At 36.7% G+C, this 17,404-nt stretch overlaps 1 protein-coding gene across 4 annotated transcripts in view; it reads left to right on the forward strand.

The window, feature by feature from the left end:
• The first annotated feature begins 42 nt into the window (after positions 1-42).
• IL18R1 (interleukin 18 receptor 1) overlaps positions 43-17,404 on the forward strand; it is a 44,576-nt gene continuing 27,214 nt past the window's right edge. For 3 of the 4 annotated variants that reach the window (XM_037060813.1, XM_037060816.1, XM_037060815.1), the window contains exons 1-4: positions 43-510; positions 8,822-8,907; positions 11,969-12,212; positions 14,653-14,821. In XM_037060813.1, the coding sequence (XP_036916708.1) occupies positions 8,850-8,907; positions 11,969-12,212; positions 14,653-14,821 (471 nt within the window). In that variant the 5' untranslated portion in view covers positions 43-510; positions 8,822-8,849. The remainder of the gene's footprint in view (positions 511-8,821; positions 8,908-11,968; positions 12,213-14,652; positions 14,822-17,404) is intronic. The other variant, XM_037060814.1, reaches the window with a different exon arrangement.

Below are 17,404 nucleotides of genomic sequence, written 5' to 3' on the forward strand. Positions count from 1 at the left end.
GTAGGGGAAGCACCGGCGTCACTACCCAGCCTTTCAGGTCACAAGCCACTACCCACAGCCCCAGAGCTCCAGGCACCCGCTGCGCCTCCCAGGAACCAGGGCGCAGGGGCGGGATTCTCCAGCTGCACCATTGGCCCCTCGGTCCAGTAGCTCTGAGCACTCCAGGTCTGGCACTCAGGTGGAAGGTACCAGACCCCAACCCACCACCCCTGGACCTGAGCAGTGCCCCACCGCGCCACAACGTGCCACACCACGCCTGGACCCGCAGCTTCACAGCCAGAGGCTTTTTGTTTCTTCTAACTTTCTATAAGGTTTCTTTGTTCATCATTCTCTAGCTGCTTTGTCTGTTCAATCCCACTCCCAGTTCCTTTCTCTCTTTCTTCTTGTTTCGCAGTGCTAAGCCCCTTTCTGTTTCCCACCTGCTTTCTGAACTGCTTCCCATGTGGCCACCAGTGTGAGTGAGGGACGGACAACTGCCACCGCCTCAGCCTCTGTGACACCCGTTGGAAGGTAAGGACGAAGTGCCGCTGCCATCTGTACCACTCTGTCGTCTGCTGGGCTGGTATTCTAAAAACAAAATCAGTTTAAGAATGGATCATGGGAAGAGAGTGAGATGAATAGAGTTTGTCGGGTATGGCTGTGATTGCCTAATCATGAAGTTATCTAAGAACTGTGATGTACCTGCTTGGGGATTCTAACTCAGGGAGGCACCTTAGATTAAAGGCAAAGGTTTTGCAATCAGGATAATTTTAGGTGTGAATCTGAGATGTATGATTTAGGAGCTGCCGGCCTTTGGATAAATCACTGAATCTTTCTGTGCCTTGGGTTCACCCCCTTTTATTATGCATAGTAAGAGTGCCTACTTAATTTGGTTTGTAGGAAGATTAAGTAAAAATAATGTACCCACATGTTTTTACCCAGTATCAGACACAAATTAACTGCTCAATAAATGAAAACTCTCACTTATTTTAGCTGTTCTAACTTTTCCAGAAAAAAATTGGGAAAGTTTTTTACCTCTAAAACAATACTATTATATAATATATATTATGGTATATAGTTATACTTTTACTATAAGTTACATATAATATATAATATAATATGTCTAAATATTAGTATGTATGTGTATACACATGCACATTCTCACACACAGATGAATAACATGTGACGGCATCATCAGTTTTACCTGATGGTATCATAATTGGATGGTATGGTAATTGATATAGCATTGTGGTGCAGCCTTGGACACAGGCTGTTGGGGCAGTAGCCATTGAAGCCCTTCCTTCACAAAGCTACTATTGAGCTGAGCTGCAAGAACTGCAAGAACCTGGCAGCTGGGAGAAGTGGGCAGGCTGGTCCAGGTACCAGGACCAGCACATATATAGGTGGACACATAAGTATAATAATGGGTATTTGTGTGACAAGGACTTTGGGGGGGGGGGAATGGTTCTCCTGGATTTACATATGAGTAACTTAATTCAACATAAATGCTTTTCTCCTTAGTGTGGAAGTGTATATGCATGTACATGTATGTGTGTATGTATGTGTGTCCAAGGTCATATTTTCCTCTTTGCATTTGGTTATTTTATAATCTGAAAAGCTAAATAAAACACTTATGCATTGATCACTACAGAGAAAGAATTATGTTTCAAAAGCACTGGTGTTATGATTTTCATGAAGAAAGTTTATCTTAACAGATGCTCAATCATGTGTTGCTAATAAGAGTGATTTACATTCTAAGAGTAATCTACATCTATTTATGTGTAAATCAGTGTAACTCTCTATAATCAGGACTTAATTATTTCACCTAGTCGAGTCTCAGGTTCCTTGCCAGTAAGAACTTTGGCCCTGGTCTCAGTTGGTTGGGTGTTGTCCTGCAAACCAAAAGGACCCAGGTTTGATTATCCCTCAGGACACATGCCTGGGTTGCGGGTTCAGTCCCCAGTCAGAGTGTGTGCAAGAAACAAGTGATCAATGTTTCTCTCTCACATCAATGTTTCTCTTTCTCTCTTTCTTCCTTCCTTCCCCTCTCTATAGAATCAAAAAAATTAAAAAGAACTTTTAAAAACATATTTTATTGATTATGCTATTACAGTTGTCCCATTTTCACCTCTTTATTCCCCTCTGCCCTGCACACCCCTCCCACTCACATCCTCCACCTTTAGTTTATGTCCCTGGGTTGTACATATAATTGCTTTGGCTTCTATATTTCCTATACTATTGTTTACATCCCCCTGTCTATTTTCTAGCTACCATTTATGCTACTTATTCTCTGTACCTTTTTCTTCTCTCTCCCACTCCCACTCCCCCACTAATAACCCTCCATGTGATCTCCATTTCTGTGATTCTGTTCCTGTTCTAGTTTTTGCTTAGTTTGGTTTTGTTTTTGTTTTTAGATTCAGTTAATAGCTGTGAGTTTCTTGTCATTTTACTGTTCATATTTTTTATCTTTTTCTTAGATAAGTCCCTTTAACATTTCGTATAATAAGGGCTTGGTGATAATGAGCTCCTTTAACTTGACCTTATCTGGAAATTATTTTATCTGCCCTTCCATTCTAAATGATAGCTTTGCTGGATAAAGTAATCTTGGATGTAGATCCTTGCCTTTCAAGATTTGGAATACTTCTTTCCAGCCCCTTTTTGCCTGCAAGTTTTCTCTTGAGAAATCAGCTAATAGCCTTATAGGAATTCCTTTGTAGGTAACTGTCTCCTTTTCTCTTGCTGCTTTTAAGATTTTCTCCTTGTCTTTAATCTTGGCTAATGTAATTATGAGGTGCCCTGGTATGTTCCTCCTTGGGTCCAACTTCTTTGGGACTCTCCAAGCTTCCTGGACTTCCTGTAAATCTATTTACTTTGCCAGATTGGGGAAGTTCTCCTTCATTATTTGTTCAAATAAGTTTTCAATTTCTTGCTCTTCCTCTTCTCCTTCTGGCACCCCTATGATTTGGATGTTGGAACATTTAAAGATGTCCTGGAGGTTCCTAAGCCTCTCCTCATGTTTTTGAATTCTTGTTTCTTCATTCTGTTCTGGTTGGATGTTTCTTCCTTCCTTCTGATCCACACCATTGATATGAGTCGCAGTTTCCTTCCCATCACTGTTGGTTTCCTGTACATTTTCCTTTATTTCACTTAGCATAGACTTCATTTTTTCCCTCTAATTTATGACCATATTCCACCAATTCTGTGAGCCTCCTGATTACCAATGTTCTGAACTGTGCATCTGATAGGTTGGACGTGTCTTCGTTGCTTAGTTGTATTTTTTCTGAAGCTTTGATCTGTTCTTTCATTTGGGTCATTTTTTTTGTCTCAGTGCTCCTGTTATGTAGTAAGGGGCAGAGCCTTAGTTGTTCACTGGGGTGGAGCAATCCAAGTTGTCATATTGAGACACTGTAAGTGGTGGAGGGATCTGTGAGGAACAATGCCACTCGCTCTGCCCTCTGCTGGTTTTCAGTCACTTCCCTGCTATCCACAATCAAATTGGGTCCTTTTGGTGCTGATTCCCTTTTGGGTGGTTTTGTGTATGTTCTAGGAGAACATACATCCACAGAGATCCTGTGGATCTCTCCAGTGACATCTCCTATGAAACTGGGAGTTTCTCCAGCTGCTGCCTCAATCCCCACAGGTGTTTTCAGTCAGAGGCTTTGAGGCTTTATTTCCCTATAATGTAACCCTGTGTTGCATGGTCTATCTCGCTCCTCAGTTGTTCCTCCCTGTTTATCTGCATGTGAATGTGAGACTGCCCAGTCCTCCAGCCGCTGCCTTGCTGTGAGTTTTCTCCACCTGGTTGCCCATCCAGTTGCCTGTCTCTGCCTCTCCTACTGGCCTGGATGAATGTTTCTTCTTTAACTCCTTGGTTGTCGGAGTTCCATACAGTTCTATTTTCTGGAAGCTCTGGTTGTTTTTTGTTTCTAAATTTGTTGTTGTCCTTCTTTTGGTTTTGTGAGGAGGCATAGTGTATCCACCTATGCCTCCGTCTTGGCTGGAAGTCTCCAAAAAAAAAAAAAAGAAGAAGAAGAAGAACTTTGAAGTGGCTTAGAAACTATGGGTTTCTGTAAATTATTCTTCCTCTAGAGAATGGTCATGTTACTCAGGGTGGGGTCCATAAACAAGGACAGAGGGGCAGAACCAGGGGCTGAGGAGATGACTACTGGGACACTCTGAAGGTTCCTTGGACTGTACTACCTTGGGGGTCTGAGAGAGTGGCCTGCTTGTAGCTGACCCTCACCCAAAGTCATATTTTTGGAAGAGAACATTTTTCATTTAGAATACTTCATGCCATTTTGTGACTTAGAGGAAGTTTGTGAGTGTATTTTGTGTGTATGTGTGTATGCACATGCATAGCTACATGTACACACATATACACACATACATATATAAGCCACAGATTCATATATCTAAAATATTATTAAATATATTTAATGTATATTAAATTTATTTTTACATTTACAGAGAAGTACCCTAGATCAGTGTCTCCCTACCTTGGCTGCTATAGTAAAATCACCTAGAGGATTTTTACAAATCAGGATACCCAGGCTGTACTCCAGATGCCAGGGATCATTGTTTTTTTTCATGCTCCAAGTGAGAATGTATGCCTTAGATTTCACATCATTTGTTATAATATACTTTTCAAGGTGTCATGATTAAGAAGCATTTCATAGAAGATTATACAGATGTAACAATGGATCAGATGCTCACCTAAGACTCTCAAATGCATCTTATTTTTGCCTTCATTAATTTAATGCCTTCATTAATTCAGCAAATAAACAAGCAATCAGACATAAAATGATAAAATGTCAGTTAGTGAAACATGCTATAAACAGAAAAAATAACACGAGAGGGAGAGTAGAAAGTCAGAGAAGTGTGTGTGTACATGCACACATGCTAGTGTGTATTTGCACTTGAGCAAATATGTTCTCTTTGATTTTTTAATAGAGTGCTCAGGGAGGATTACATTATAACAGTGGTATCACCAAACTGTAAAGGGAAAACAGGACTATTTAACTCACTGTATTATTAGTAGTAATTAGTAGCTATTTGGGAAAAACAAGTGAAGTTGACCTGATCTATGTACCAGACAGGAACATTATATGTTAATGGATAAAAAAATTAAATGTAAAAAACAAAACAAAGCAACTAAGCCATAACAATGAAGAAAATTCAGATAACTATCTGGCTGACCACTGAGGGGAAAGGGATGTTCTAAATGTTAAAGTAATGGAAAAATTACAAAACAAAGGAATTGACAAAATAAGGGTTTGACTGCATAAATATAAAATCTTCCATGTGTTAAAAACATCAAAAGAGGAATTAAAAGGTAAACTAAACAACAGGTTGTAAAAAATACTAGCCATCTAAAATGGAAGAAAAGGCATAAAAATAGTTCATAGACATGGAAAGAAAAATAGCTAAAAACACATGACTAATATTTTGTTTTCTTTATACCAATAGACATGCAGGTTAAAAAAACTATGAGATACATTGTACTAATTTGAATATCTAATGAAATTTAAAGAATGAGAATGCTTAATGCTTCCTTGGGTGTGGCTGGTATATACCATCTTGCACTGTTTAGGAGGTATAAATTATTACATTTTTGGAGTGCTGTTTGGCAGTATGTATTTATAATGTTTAAAATGTATTCTTTGTATTGTCATGTAGTTGATGTCAAGAAAATAATAAGAAATATAGATAAGTAATAATAACTACCCTTAAATCGATATTTATTATTCTCCAGATACTTTGTATAGTAGTTCATGGAACTGTCTCACCAGCTCTGGATGGTAATATTGTTATTTCATTTCATGGCTAAACAAATTAAGGAACAAAGGATAAGTTACTTGCTTAACATTATTCAGCTGCTAAAGAGTTCAATGAGAATTAAATCTAGCCAGTCTGGCAATAGACACTCTGACTGACTCACATGAGAAGGTGGCTATGGGGGTTATTTATAATAAAATACATGCTATAAATTATAATTTACCCATGTAAAGGAATATTATATGACACTTAAAATGATGATGACAAAGATTTCTGTGATGAGGAAAAATGAAGTTGGGAATGCAGTATATGAAATTATTTAAACAACATCTTAGATATTTGAAAATATAAAGTTTAAGAAAACATTCTAAAATATTATACATGTTGATATTATTCTTCTTTTCAATCTTCATTTTATATATTTGCTATAATTGGCATATAGTACTTTAGATATGAAAAAAATTTTCAAAATAAGGAAAGAAGAAAGAAATTAAAATATTATGAAAGGGAAAAATGTTACAATATCAAACATAACACTAAAAATCTTCAGAATTTCTACATGCAAGAAATTTAATATTTGTATTTTTAACATATACTTTATAATTAAGTTATCTATGATATTTCTCAAAATAGCTTTTCTTTTAGAAATAAATTTCATAATTTAATATCTTAATCTTTTAAATCCACAATAAGTACATCAATAATTTTATATATACACATACATGGAGTGGTACAAATATCAGCTAATTTGTATACTAAAATCTTAACATGTTTCATATTGAAACTCAGAGTTAAATCATCATAATAATGAGTTATCTCATAATAACTTCATCTCTTAGCAGACCTTGAAAATTAAAACAATATACCCAAACCAATAAACCAGAAATGCTCTTTACAAGGCTGTGTCAATCTTAACCAAGAGGAATAGCACATTTTCTTCTACCCTAGATAAGAGAATGAATATTTAATAGCAAAATGTGTGTGAGTGTGTGTGAGGGGTGTTGATTTCACACCATAGAAGTATTCTCATTTTGTTATGAACAGTTGGTACTTTTCATATATAGTTATCCCTTTTGTTTCTACATTATTTGTGGGGGCAACTTTGCCCGCAAAGTCCCCCCATCCACTATGGATGAAAGTGAAACTACCAAGACCTGATCTGCTTGGGGAGGAGAGGTGGCCAGTCTCTCAGAGGAGAAAGGCCAAGAACCTTTCCTCAGTGGGTTTTTATTGGGTTCGTCTGCACAAGAGTACAGGTAAGGATCAAACAATAGGTGGCATTCAAAGAGCTATGAAGGCTTATTCTTAGGGTCAGATAGCTAAAGAGCCATAAAACTTTGAGGAACAAACTTCTTGCTTGGACCCTTATCATTTAAATGAGAGCATTCTAAACAAAGCAGGTTTCACAGGATTTTACATATTCTTTTTTAGGCCTGATCACTCCAGACCCCACTCTAGCTGGCAAAGGGCTGTACTGCTTTCCCCATCATAGGTTTTTAGGCTTAAGTGGATTAGAGCCAGGAAGTGCTTCTCCCAGATGGGACTTGGGCTATGTCAGAATAGCTGGGGAGTGAGGATCTATCCCTTCCTCTTTGTTGCAGCCACTCTAGTTCTTCCATGATGGCCTCCCAAGTGTCTGGCTTAGGTTGCCCCCCCCCCCCACCAGGGGCCATACCTGTCATAGACTAACTGACCAAGCACTGGGGGCAGGGGACAAGCTTTGTTTCAGTGGTTCACATTCCAGAGGCCGCTCACTCAGCCTTAGTCATGGAGGGCAGTTACAACTCCTGAAACCACGCAGAGCAGTTCCCAACAATTATTGATTATTATCTCCTAGAAATTAATCAAATGTTTGGTGATGTTATTCATGAAGTTTGATGTAAATGGTTTGTCAACTTAGTCATTAAGTTTTATCTGGGACTTGCCCCCCCCTTTTTTTTACTATGCAATTGATAAGAGAATTATTTTGGGCTGAGTGGCTACTTTAGTCACTCAGTAATGTTGAAGATAGTCATTCTTACCATCTCCATCTTGGAATGAGCAAACACACTCAGAGACTTTTAAGTAACTTGCCCAAGATTGCACAGCTTTGTCAGGGTGCAATCTGGAATGCTGACTCAGGTATATATGTCCCAGAAACCAACTTCTTTCCGTGGTGCTGTGCTTCCTCAATTCTGTAAACCTAGGTGCCTGGTATAAAAGTAACATGGACTTGAACAACAATAAAATTTTAAGAAGTAACATGGGATTGTTTATGAAATATTCAGACCTGGCATATGAGCCCCAATGAACCCTTCTCACCTATTCTAAATAGGTCTTCTAAATTTGTAATTAGTAGAATAAAAGTTGGGTTGGAGTAAGATCAAAATTCAACACAGATTTGAATTCATTGAGTCTGTTTCTGTGTGGAGTGTATGCAATTTCCACTTTGTCTCTCCATTCCCCTAAAATAAACACATACAGGCATGTGAGTGTGGAGTCATGCACACATATCCACACACCTATTTCTCATTAAGGAGTATGAGTATTGATCATCATTGTGCTGAACTTTAGTGATGCAGTTATGCAAAAAGTATACTTAGTTCTTAACTTATGAAACTTACATTCTGAAGCAAGAAGATGGATGAGAGAAATAATTACTGGATCTCTCTCCCTCCATCCCTCCTACAGGAGTCTGTCAAACATATCTCAGTATATTGCATACTGTTTATTCATAGAATAACAATTTTCTATAAATACTGTTGTCCTCAACTTTGTTTTTGGAGGCAAGATTTAGTAGACCAGGCCTAAAATACACCTGGCTCTCTTGCATTAGAAAAATGCATTACTAGGAATTTCTTCTGGATGCTGAAATTCATTACATTGAAATTTTATTAATTGTACTTGGCTGAAAGTTTCAAGAAGAATTGGCAACTACATTAAGGGATATGAAAATATCCTGTACCATTTCTAAAAAATATCCTGTACCATTTCTTCTGTGTGCCAGATGACTTTTAAAATATCTTCATAAGACCGGTATGCTTTCATCTGAAAGTTTTAGCTGAACCTGTCTTATTCTGTTTTCCAGAAAAGCTTGTAGAAATAAAATCCTAAATATGCATTGTGGACAACTACTCCTGACACTTTTGGTATTTATGTTTATAAGCACCTCAGGTAAGTAATATTCACAAACATATGTTTTTGGTAGTCTAGAGGGAAAATCAAGATTTTTTTAATGTGGAAGTGGCCACTGAAGTTGGTGAATTCATTAAATTAGTGCTTTTAAATTTACTTTATAAGGTTACCATATTTTTGGTGTCTCTGGCATAGAGAATAAAAATTCATAGTGATGGGATCAAATAATGAATCACATGGGTTTACTGAATTGGAAAAGATTTGGCCTTCTGAATTTATGTAGAGAAAGTAGGATGTAAAAACTTACATCCTGAAATAAATTACATTAGCCTGAGATGAAAATCTGCTTTATGTTGTTTAAAACCAAATAGGTGACCATTGTCTTTATTATTGATTTTTAGAAATTTTTACACACGTTATTTCCTTCCCAAAATGAAGGCAAAGATCCCTTTTGATTCATGGAATGCAGAGCAGGATGTAAGTGGAAATACCTTGTATATCTTAAGAAAAAAATTAGAGTTAGAAAAACTATACTTCTTAGGGTAGGGAAAACCAAAAGGCTTTATAGCAGGTCTCAAATACCAATTTTAACTTATTGAGAAAGTGACTTATTTAGCAGTGACTTTTATTGAGAAAAATTTTGAAGCCTCATCAGGATTCTTTGGAGCAGCGTTCTATGATGTATTAGCAAGGTTTTTTGTTCTGGCTTTTGAAAAGAAAGCAGGGGAACAAATATTGATTTGCCTGATTTTATTATCTAGGAGAAGAAAACACATGAACTCATATCCTCTACTTCAAGAATGGCTGTTGAGAGGGTGGAGTGAAGCTACTGATATTTTCAAGTACTAATACATGTTCAATTTGGGGATATATTTAGTTAAATGGATCTGTATATTGTTGAGATCCACACAATGCAATACTATCCAGATATTAAAGGAAGGAGGTAGATTTACTTTTCAGAGTGATATGTAATGATCTGTCAGAAACTGCTGAGTGCAAAAGCAAGGTGTAGGACAGTGTGCATCATGGATCTTCCACTCTGTAGACATACACTAATAACCTTGCTCCTAGGTTATAATAAAAACATGTTTCAGGCTCAGAAATGGCCATACAATCTATTTCATTAGGTTGCTCAGGTCCCAGCTCTTTGTCCTTTAGATGTTTGAAGAGCACCTGCCATGGAGGGCTTACTCTAGGAGAGGGGTCCCCAACCTCTGGACTGTATGCACCTAGTACTGGTTCAGCCCTGTTTGGAACCAGGCTGCACAGCAGGAGGTGAGCTTGAATGTAATGTGCTTGAATCATGCCAAACAATCACTCCATCCTGGTACATGAAAATTTTTCTTCCAGAAAACTGGTCCCTGGTGCCAAAAAGATTGGGGACTGCTATTGTAGGAAGCCATGACCATATTCTACATGTAGGGTTCATTTAACCCAGTTAAAGCTAGATGACAACATCCCATTATGTCCAAACTTGAGACAATTTGTGGCAGTGTTTTTGTATAGATTCCATAGACCTTGAAATCAACTTATTTCTACAATAAAAAACACTTTTATTGACTTTTTATTGACTTTTTAGTCAACAAACATTGTAATGTTAAACACGAGTTGGTATCTGTAGCCATTAGCTGCCTGAGGAATGGGAATTTTCCACTGACAAGCATCCATCCCTGGAGAGAATGTATTCTAGGTTGAGCTTCTTCAAATGATAATTACCTCTAAAGAGAAATGAGTCATATATAAATCTATCAAAAATATAGGATGCCTATGTTGTAGAAGCCTTTTAAAGATTTGCCAAGGCCTAGAAATGACCCAATGTTCAGTATCAATAGAATGGATAAAGAGTCAAATGCCAGCACAATTGACACTAGAATATGTAACTATGAAAAAAAGAACAAATTATTGCTGAACACAGCCACATTGATGCCTACATAGACATAATGGTGCATGAAAGAATCCAGAACATGTATTCTATGGTGTGCTTACTTTTTTATATGCATATATGTATCTCTAAAATGGAAAAAATTAAACTGTTAATAGTCTGCCATCTCTTTGGGAGTCAAAACTAACACCCACATTTATACATGTATCACACCTCTATATTGAAGTACTGAAATGTAAAATAGAGATTCTATAACAAACACCACACATAAGGTTCATCCCCCTGTGCTTTGAGAATAATAGATTTAAATGTTAACATTCATGTTTTGAAAGAATGCTTCTACCATCTGAACCACTTCCTCTTTACATTGTGGTTAACAAAACTGAGATAAAACCTGAGTGTTTCTTTCAGAAATAAACCCTAACTATGGAAAAGACAGTTTTTCCATGCCCTTGGGGAAATGCTCTACTCAATTTAAGGATTATCATTCTCAAAATGAGTTTAAAGGGCATCCTGGAGCCACCCAAGGAAAGAATGTAGAAAAGTTTCATTTATTTATGCTGACCTTGAACTATCAGAAATACAAAAGGAGGGGAATGATGACCCTTTGTAGCTGAAGGAATCTGATAAATTTTGAAATCTAGAGTTCCTAGGTTAGCTGAGAGACAGAGGTTGGGGGTGGGGGGAGGGGGAGAGAGAGAGAGAGACAGGCGCTCAAAGAGGGGGAGTGACAGATAACCAAGTTTGGAGTGATATGAATCAATTCTTGATTAGCTACATGGTAGAGAGATAGTAAATTATCATGCACTCTAAGCTACATAAAAGCATCTTTAACCTCCTCCATGCCTACCTTGGTAATGGATGACTGGGTAGACTGTCTGAGTGCAAGATTGGTAAGACTTCTGCTGATGCAAATGAAAAACTCTGAAGTCTCTAGGTTTTTTGTTTTCTTTTCCGTGGACGCTCCTTTGAGAGGGATGTTTTTGGAAAGGCATGGCAACACTGTGACTTCCTTTATAAGGAAGTTGTCATGTGTAACATTTTCTTTTAAAAGATTACACATTTATCGGTCTTCTAGCTATGATAGACTGAGTTTGGGAGAAACTGTTGGAAGCTTTGTCCTCATTCCTCATTTATGTTCAGAAAGTGCTGTAGTGTTAGAAATTGTCTATGTCACTCTGTGTTTGATTTTTTCTTTTATTTTTCTAATCTTTTAAGAAACCTGTACTCTACGTCCTCATATTACTGCTGTTGAAGGGGAACCTTTCTATTTGAAATATTGCTTATCTTCATCTGAGCATGAGAATGAGCCAGCCACCATAAAATGGTACAAAAGCAATGAATCACATGGACTTGTTGAGCTAAGCTCAAGCAGTTCACCCAGAATTGCTTTACATGATTATGTTTTAGAGTTTTGGCCAGTTCAACTGGATGACAGTGGATCTTACTTTTTCCAAATGGGGTAAGTGTACTTTCTCTTTCTGTTAGAATATTTTAAAGCACTCCATAACTTTGTTCAGCAAATCAAGAAAACAGTAATCTGGAAGGTAAGATAATCCATAATTTTTTTCTCCCCAACCTGGAATAAATACTTCATTATTGAAAAATTAAATTAAATGTTACCCCTGTGTTTATATTCTTAGTAATCTTAATGAAATGAAAATAATGAAAGGAGGTTACTTTTAAATGATTTTCTTTTAGGAGATTTTTACCAAAGATAAGTGAAGATTGAATGAAATTCATTTTAAAATCCAGCTGTTCCTGTTGTCTAGCACTGCTGGTCGAGTGAAACAAATGGGTAGGACTTCATGATGTGAACATGTAGTGAAGGGAGGCATGTCTGCTTCCTGGGTGGTGCCCTCAGGCTGGACAGTGGGGTTGGGATTGTTGTGGATACATCTTAGTCTAGCTTTCAAGGGTTTGTTGAGAGCCAGATGGCAGTAGTAGTGAAGGATTTGTACATTTGGCAGCCTGTCGCAAAGCTATAACCAGAGCCAGTGATAGAGGGAAGCACAAAGTTTATTTGTGCAGTCTTCTCATGACAACCCAAGACTGTCAGTACTCTCAGAATTAGAGTCATAGTTCCATGAAATGAGAACTACTAACGAAATGTGTCAGTTATTATTACTGAACTTGTTTTTTTTATTTTAATTGTTGTTCACGTACAATTTTTTGCGCTTTCCTTGGGTCTTTTTATATGTTATGTGGTGAAATGGAGAAGCAGTAACTTGGAGAAGGAATTTTCTATGTGATGGACTGTTAGCAAGAACATAGATGACAGGGCTATCTGGTACTTTTGTGATATTATATATGTACTTATGTATCTGTGCATGTATGTATTTTAGAGATTTGAGACCAACTTGTAGAAAATAGCTCAGGTTCAGGAGAATGGTTATGATGCCATTTAGTAGGTTTTTTCATGAGCACCTCTGAAGTGAGTTCTGATCATTATCAACAGTACCATTGAAAGTAAAGTGAGATATCATAGTGAAACCTTAATATCATTCTTATGGTTTTACTGAATGAGGTCACTTTGGTTTGTTTTTATATATAGGAACCCCCAGGAGTCAGAAAGAAAATCAAGAACTCTTTGTTTTAATCAATGGATTTTATAATGAATTTTTTAGAAGAGATGATTCCAGAAATGAAGCACAACTGAGTCTTTTTACAGTAAAATAGAATGAATATTTGCTTTGGGGTAGAGAGAAAGAACCTCTCCCTAACCTTGAATGAAAAAAGACATGGTGTAAATGAACAAAGTATTCTGGACAGGGCAGAGAAAGCAAACTGAGGGGAAGAGCCAGTCATCTACTAACGTTGCTTGCAGACAGATAGGGGATCATGTTATAGAAGTAGGTTATCAGAAAAGTGTGCAGGGATAAGTAAGAGGCTGGGAGAGGAGGTGAAAACCAACGTGGCACACAGTGGCTAAGATAGTAAACTCTGAACAGTACTGGAGACTAATGAATAAGATTAGACTAAAGTAATGATGAAAAGAGGATCCTTAACAATGTTTTTGAAGAAAAAGGCAGCCTGCATGAGAGCAGGTTGTTTTGGACACCTGGGAACCTTGAAGATATAGACTTTTAAAAATATAGTGCAACTCGTGAACAGTGCCCTGTGTTTGTGTGTATGTGTGTACATATGTGTTTGTGTGCACTAATTTAGGTGAGTAAGGCTTCATGGTTTCGTGTGGGATTCACCAATGACCAGACCCTACTCCTGGAATTGTCTCCTTAGAACCTATTCCCTTAATTTTTTAGGGTTCTATTGCAGGGATCAGGTATCTCTGAAGACAAACACACTAATCCTGTAGGGAAAATCACTTTGTCAGATCAAAGTTTAAAGAGGAAATCCACTAAGAAGGGAGTGGATACAGGAGCGTTTTTGATAAAAAGGTAAAGAAATAAAGGTGAAGAAAAAAAGCACCTTATAAAAGCCTTTATAAGGTTCTAGGATGATAAGCACCAACATTGACTTAGAAAGGGGCCTCGTAAGAGTGGGCTAGAGTTTCTTAAATCCCTTCTATGTGTCATCAGGTGTGGTTCTTGCAACCAGGATGATTGGGCCTGACAGGAATGTGGATGGTCACTGGTTTGGGTCCATTGGCCTTAGCTTCACACCAACCTTTGAGATCCTCCTAGCTCACAGTGTGCTGCTTTTTTCAGCATTCTGGGGCAGTGGCTTGGATGTGGAGACATTCTTCCAGTTAGTATTTGTTGGGTGTTAGGAGTCAGGATTGCAGAGGTAGAAAGCAATATGGCCTGATAAGTTGGGAATATGCATGCACCTTATTCCTTGTAAACCAAGAGACTGGAATATATATCTTTTTCCAGGACAGTGAGGCCCAAGTCAGAGAAAAACATTACAGTGTTTAATATCTTTAAACTTTTATTTCATAGAAATGATACCCATGAATGGAGATTAAATGTCATCAGAAGAAGTAAACACAGCTGTTTTGCTGAAAAACAAGTAATTAGTATAACTGTGGAAGTTAAACAAGCTTTGCAAATACCCTGCGATGAACATAGTTACTATAAAAAACTAGTCAACAGAACGTTGTTATATAAGGTAATGCTTTTAAAATATTTTAACTTAAGACTTGGTAGAAGAGATAAAATTTCAAAATGAGGGTCTGGTGGTTATGGAGAATTTTCTTATAACATATAAGTTGTGTGACTTCACACAGCCAGTGGCCATCTCTGAGGTGGGTGCCCTCTAGGGTTGCTGTAAGGAGTTCCTGTACACAAGGCATGGAACACACAATATTAATGTTCCATAAATGATAATGGCTTCCTCTTTTTTGTCCTTCCTTCATTTTTCTCCTTTTTAAATAAATTACTTTTTAGGAATACTAATTTAAAGATTTTCATTTTCTTCTACCATATATATTTAGAATTTTTAATTCTATTATATATATTTTATTATATTACTTCATTTTATAAAATTGGAAGATAGAAAAGTGAATAATGAAGATGGAAATCATAATCTCACCAGCCAGAGACTGTTCTTTTTTTTTCTACATAAACATCTACTTTTAAAAAGTGGTATTATTTAATGGCTTGTGTTTTTTATTCACTAAAAATTATATTGCGATCATTCCTCAACATCTTTAAACATTCTTTCAACTGTGGGATTCCATTGTGTATATACTTGTATCTGACTAATCCTCTGTCATCAGACATTTGTTAGTTTCTGCTTTTGACTATTATTTATAAGACTAAAACTCTTAGCATGTACATATATGATTTTATCCTCTAACCAAATTCCTAAAAGTAGAATTATTGGATCGAAGACTATGAGCATGTTTATGGCTTTTGCTACACATCAAACTCCTTTCTAGAAGTAGACCAATGTAAAGCCCTCTTTCCCTATGCAGCCACAACACTGGAAGGAATACTCTAGAACATGCAAAACTTCTGTAACCCTTAGTGTGTTTCCCCATATTTCTTTTCTTAATAATAAATGAAACATTTTTATACATTTGTTGCCTATTGATATTAATTTTTTGTGGATTTTCTACTTTCTTTGTCTATTTTCTTCTGTTGATGTACCTTTTACTTGTTGATTTGTAAGAGCTCTATTAGACAATACTATAGAGATTGTACATACATATTTATAATATATACACACTCTCTATAAATAATATATAATGTAATTATAATAACATATAGCATATTATTAGAATATATCACACACATGCATATATACTCATGTGTATATTATATACATGTACACAGATATACTCATGTATAATATATGCACATGCATTTATACACACATGTATATTACCTATACATATGCATATATATACTCACATCTATATTACATATATGCAAGCATTTATACACTCAATGTATACAAATATAATATACAGAAATATATAACTAATATGCATGTACTCACACAACACAAATTATATTCTTCCCTTATAGAACAAAACTGAAAAACATGACTTAGTTGTGGAAACTTTGAAGAGCTATGAAAGAGAGTGGTCTGAACAGAACACCTTGGGAAAGTTGAAACTCTGTTCCTTTTGGTTGAATACTGTTTACTTGTGATTTTTCAAGGGCTGCTGTTATGCAAAATTTTCTAAATGTCTGAGTCAGTCCCTGGTTGACTTGACTCAATTTTCTGTCAAAGCTGTAAATGTTTGACAATATATATAAACTTGAGGTCACTGTACCGGGTTTTAAGAAATGCCAACATGCAGGTAGTTTAATTTACAGAATGAATGCATAGAGGATATTTTTAGCTAGAGAATTGACTTCAGGGTTAAGTGTTTATAACCTGTTTACAGATCATGACCTTACTGAGGAGAGGGGAGCATGAAAGCTAAATCAGTAAACAATTGATTGGAAAAATGAAGAGTCTTTGATATTTTAATGGCTTGGAAAAATTAGTTTGGGCTTATAAAAATTTGTAGTATACAGAAACAATTTACTGATATGAGGTACATGTGTGGAAGATTCACAAGCCCATTTTAAACAACCTCAAGGCCTGACTCCAGTTGCTACCAGCTATGGCAGATTTAAGAGGGAATTCTGTGGTTAGTAGTTTCTCCTCATTTGGTATTTGCAGGAATAATGGCACCTCATCCAGATTAGCAGTTTATTTCCCATTTTTCCCATCTGGTTCTTAGATTGCTTCATAACCTCTCTGTGGGTGACTGATAGCTGGATTGAAGAAAGTGCCTTTTTTGTTTTTATCAATTCCTGTGACTTAGGTGGAAATTTGTGAGAGATGTTTGTGCATCTATAGATTTGAGTAATCTTGATGCATTTCTAATCAATCAACTGTTTTCTGGTAGGTGAGTGAGTAGTCTGCTAAGTACAGTTCTGTGGATAACTCTGCTTTCATACTCACCACCCACCCCCAGGATAGCATTAGACTGAAAGTGTTATGAAATGGAATTGTATAGAAAGTTTTGACCCAAACAGGGATTTTTTTTTGGTAGTATGTTGTTTTCTTTCAAAGAAAGAAAGAAAACAGTTCTGTGGATAACTCTGCTCTCATACTCACCACCCACCCCCAGGATAGCGTTAGATTGAAAGTGTTATGAAATGGAATTGTGTAGAAAGTTTTGACCCAAGCAGGGATTTTTTTTTTGTAGTATGTTGTTTTCTTTCTTCCTCTCCCTCTCTCCTTTTTTCT

Source organism: Sturnira hondurensis, unplaced genomic scaffold (assembly GCF_014824575.4).
Source record: "Sturnira hondurensis isolate 20B ecotype Veracruz unplaced genomic scaffold, ASM1482457v3 Scaffold0012533, whole genome shotgun sequence".
NCBI lineage: Eukaryota > Metazoa > Chordata > Mammalia > Chiroptera > Phyllostomidae > Sturnira > Sturnira hondurensis.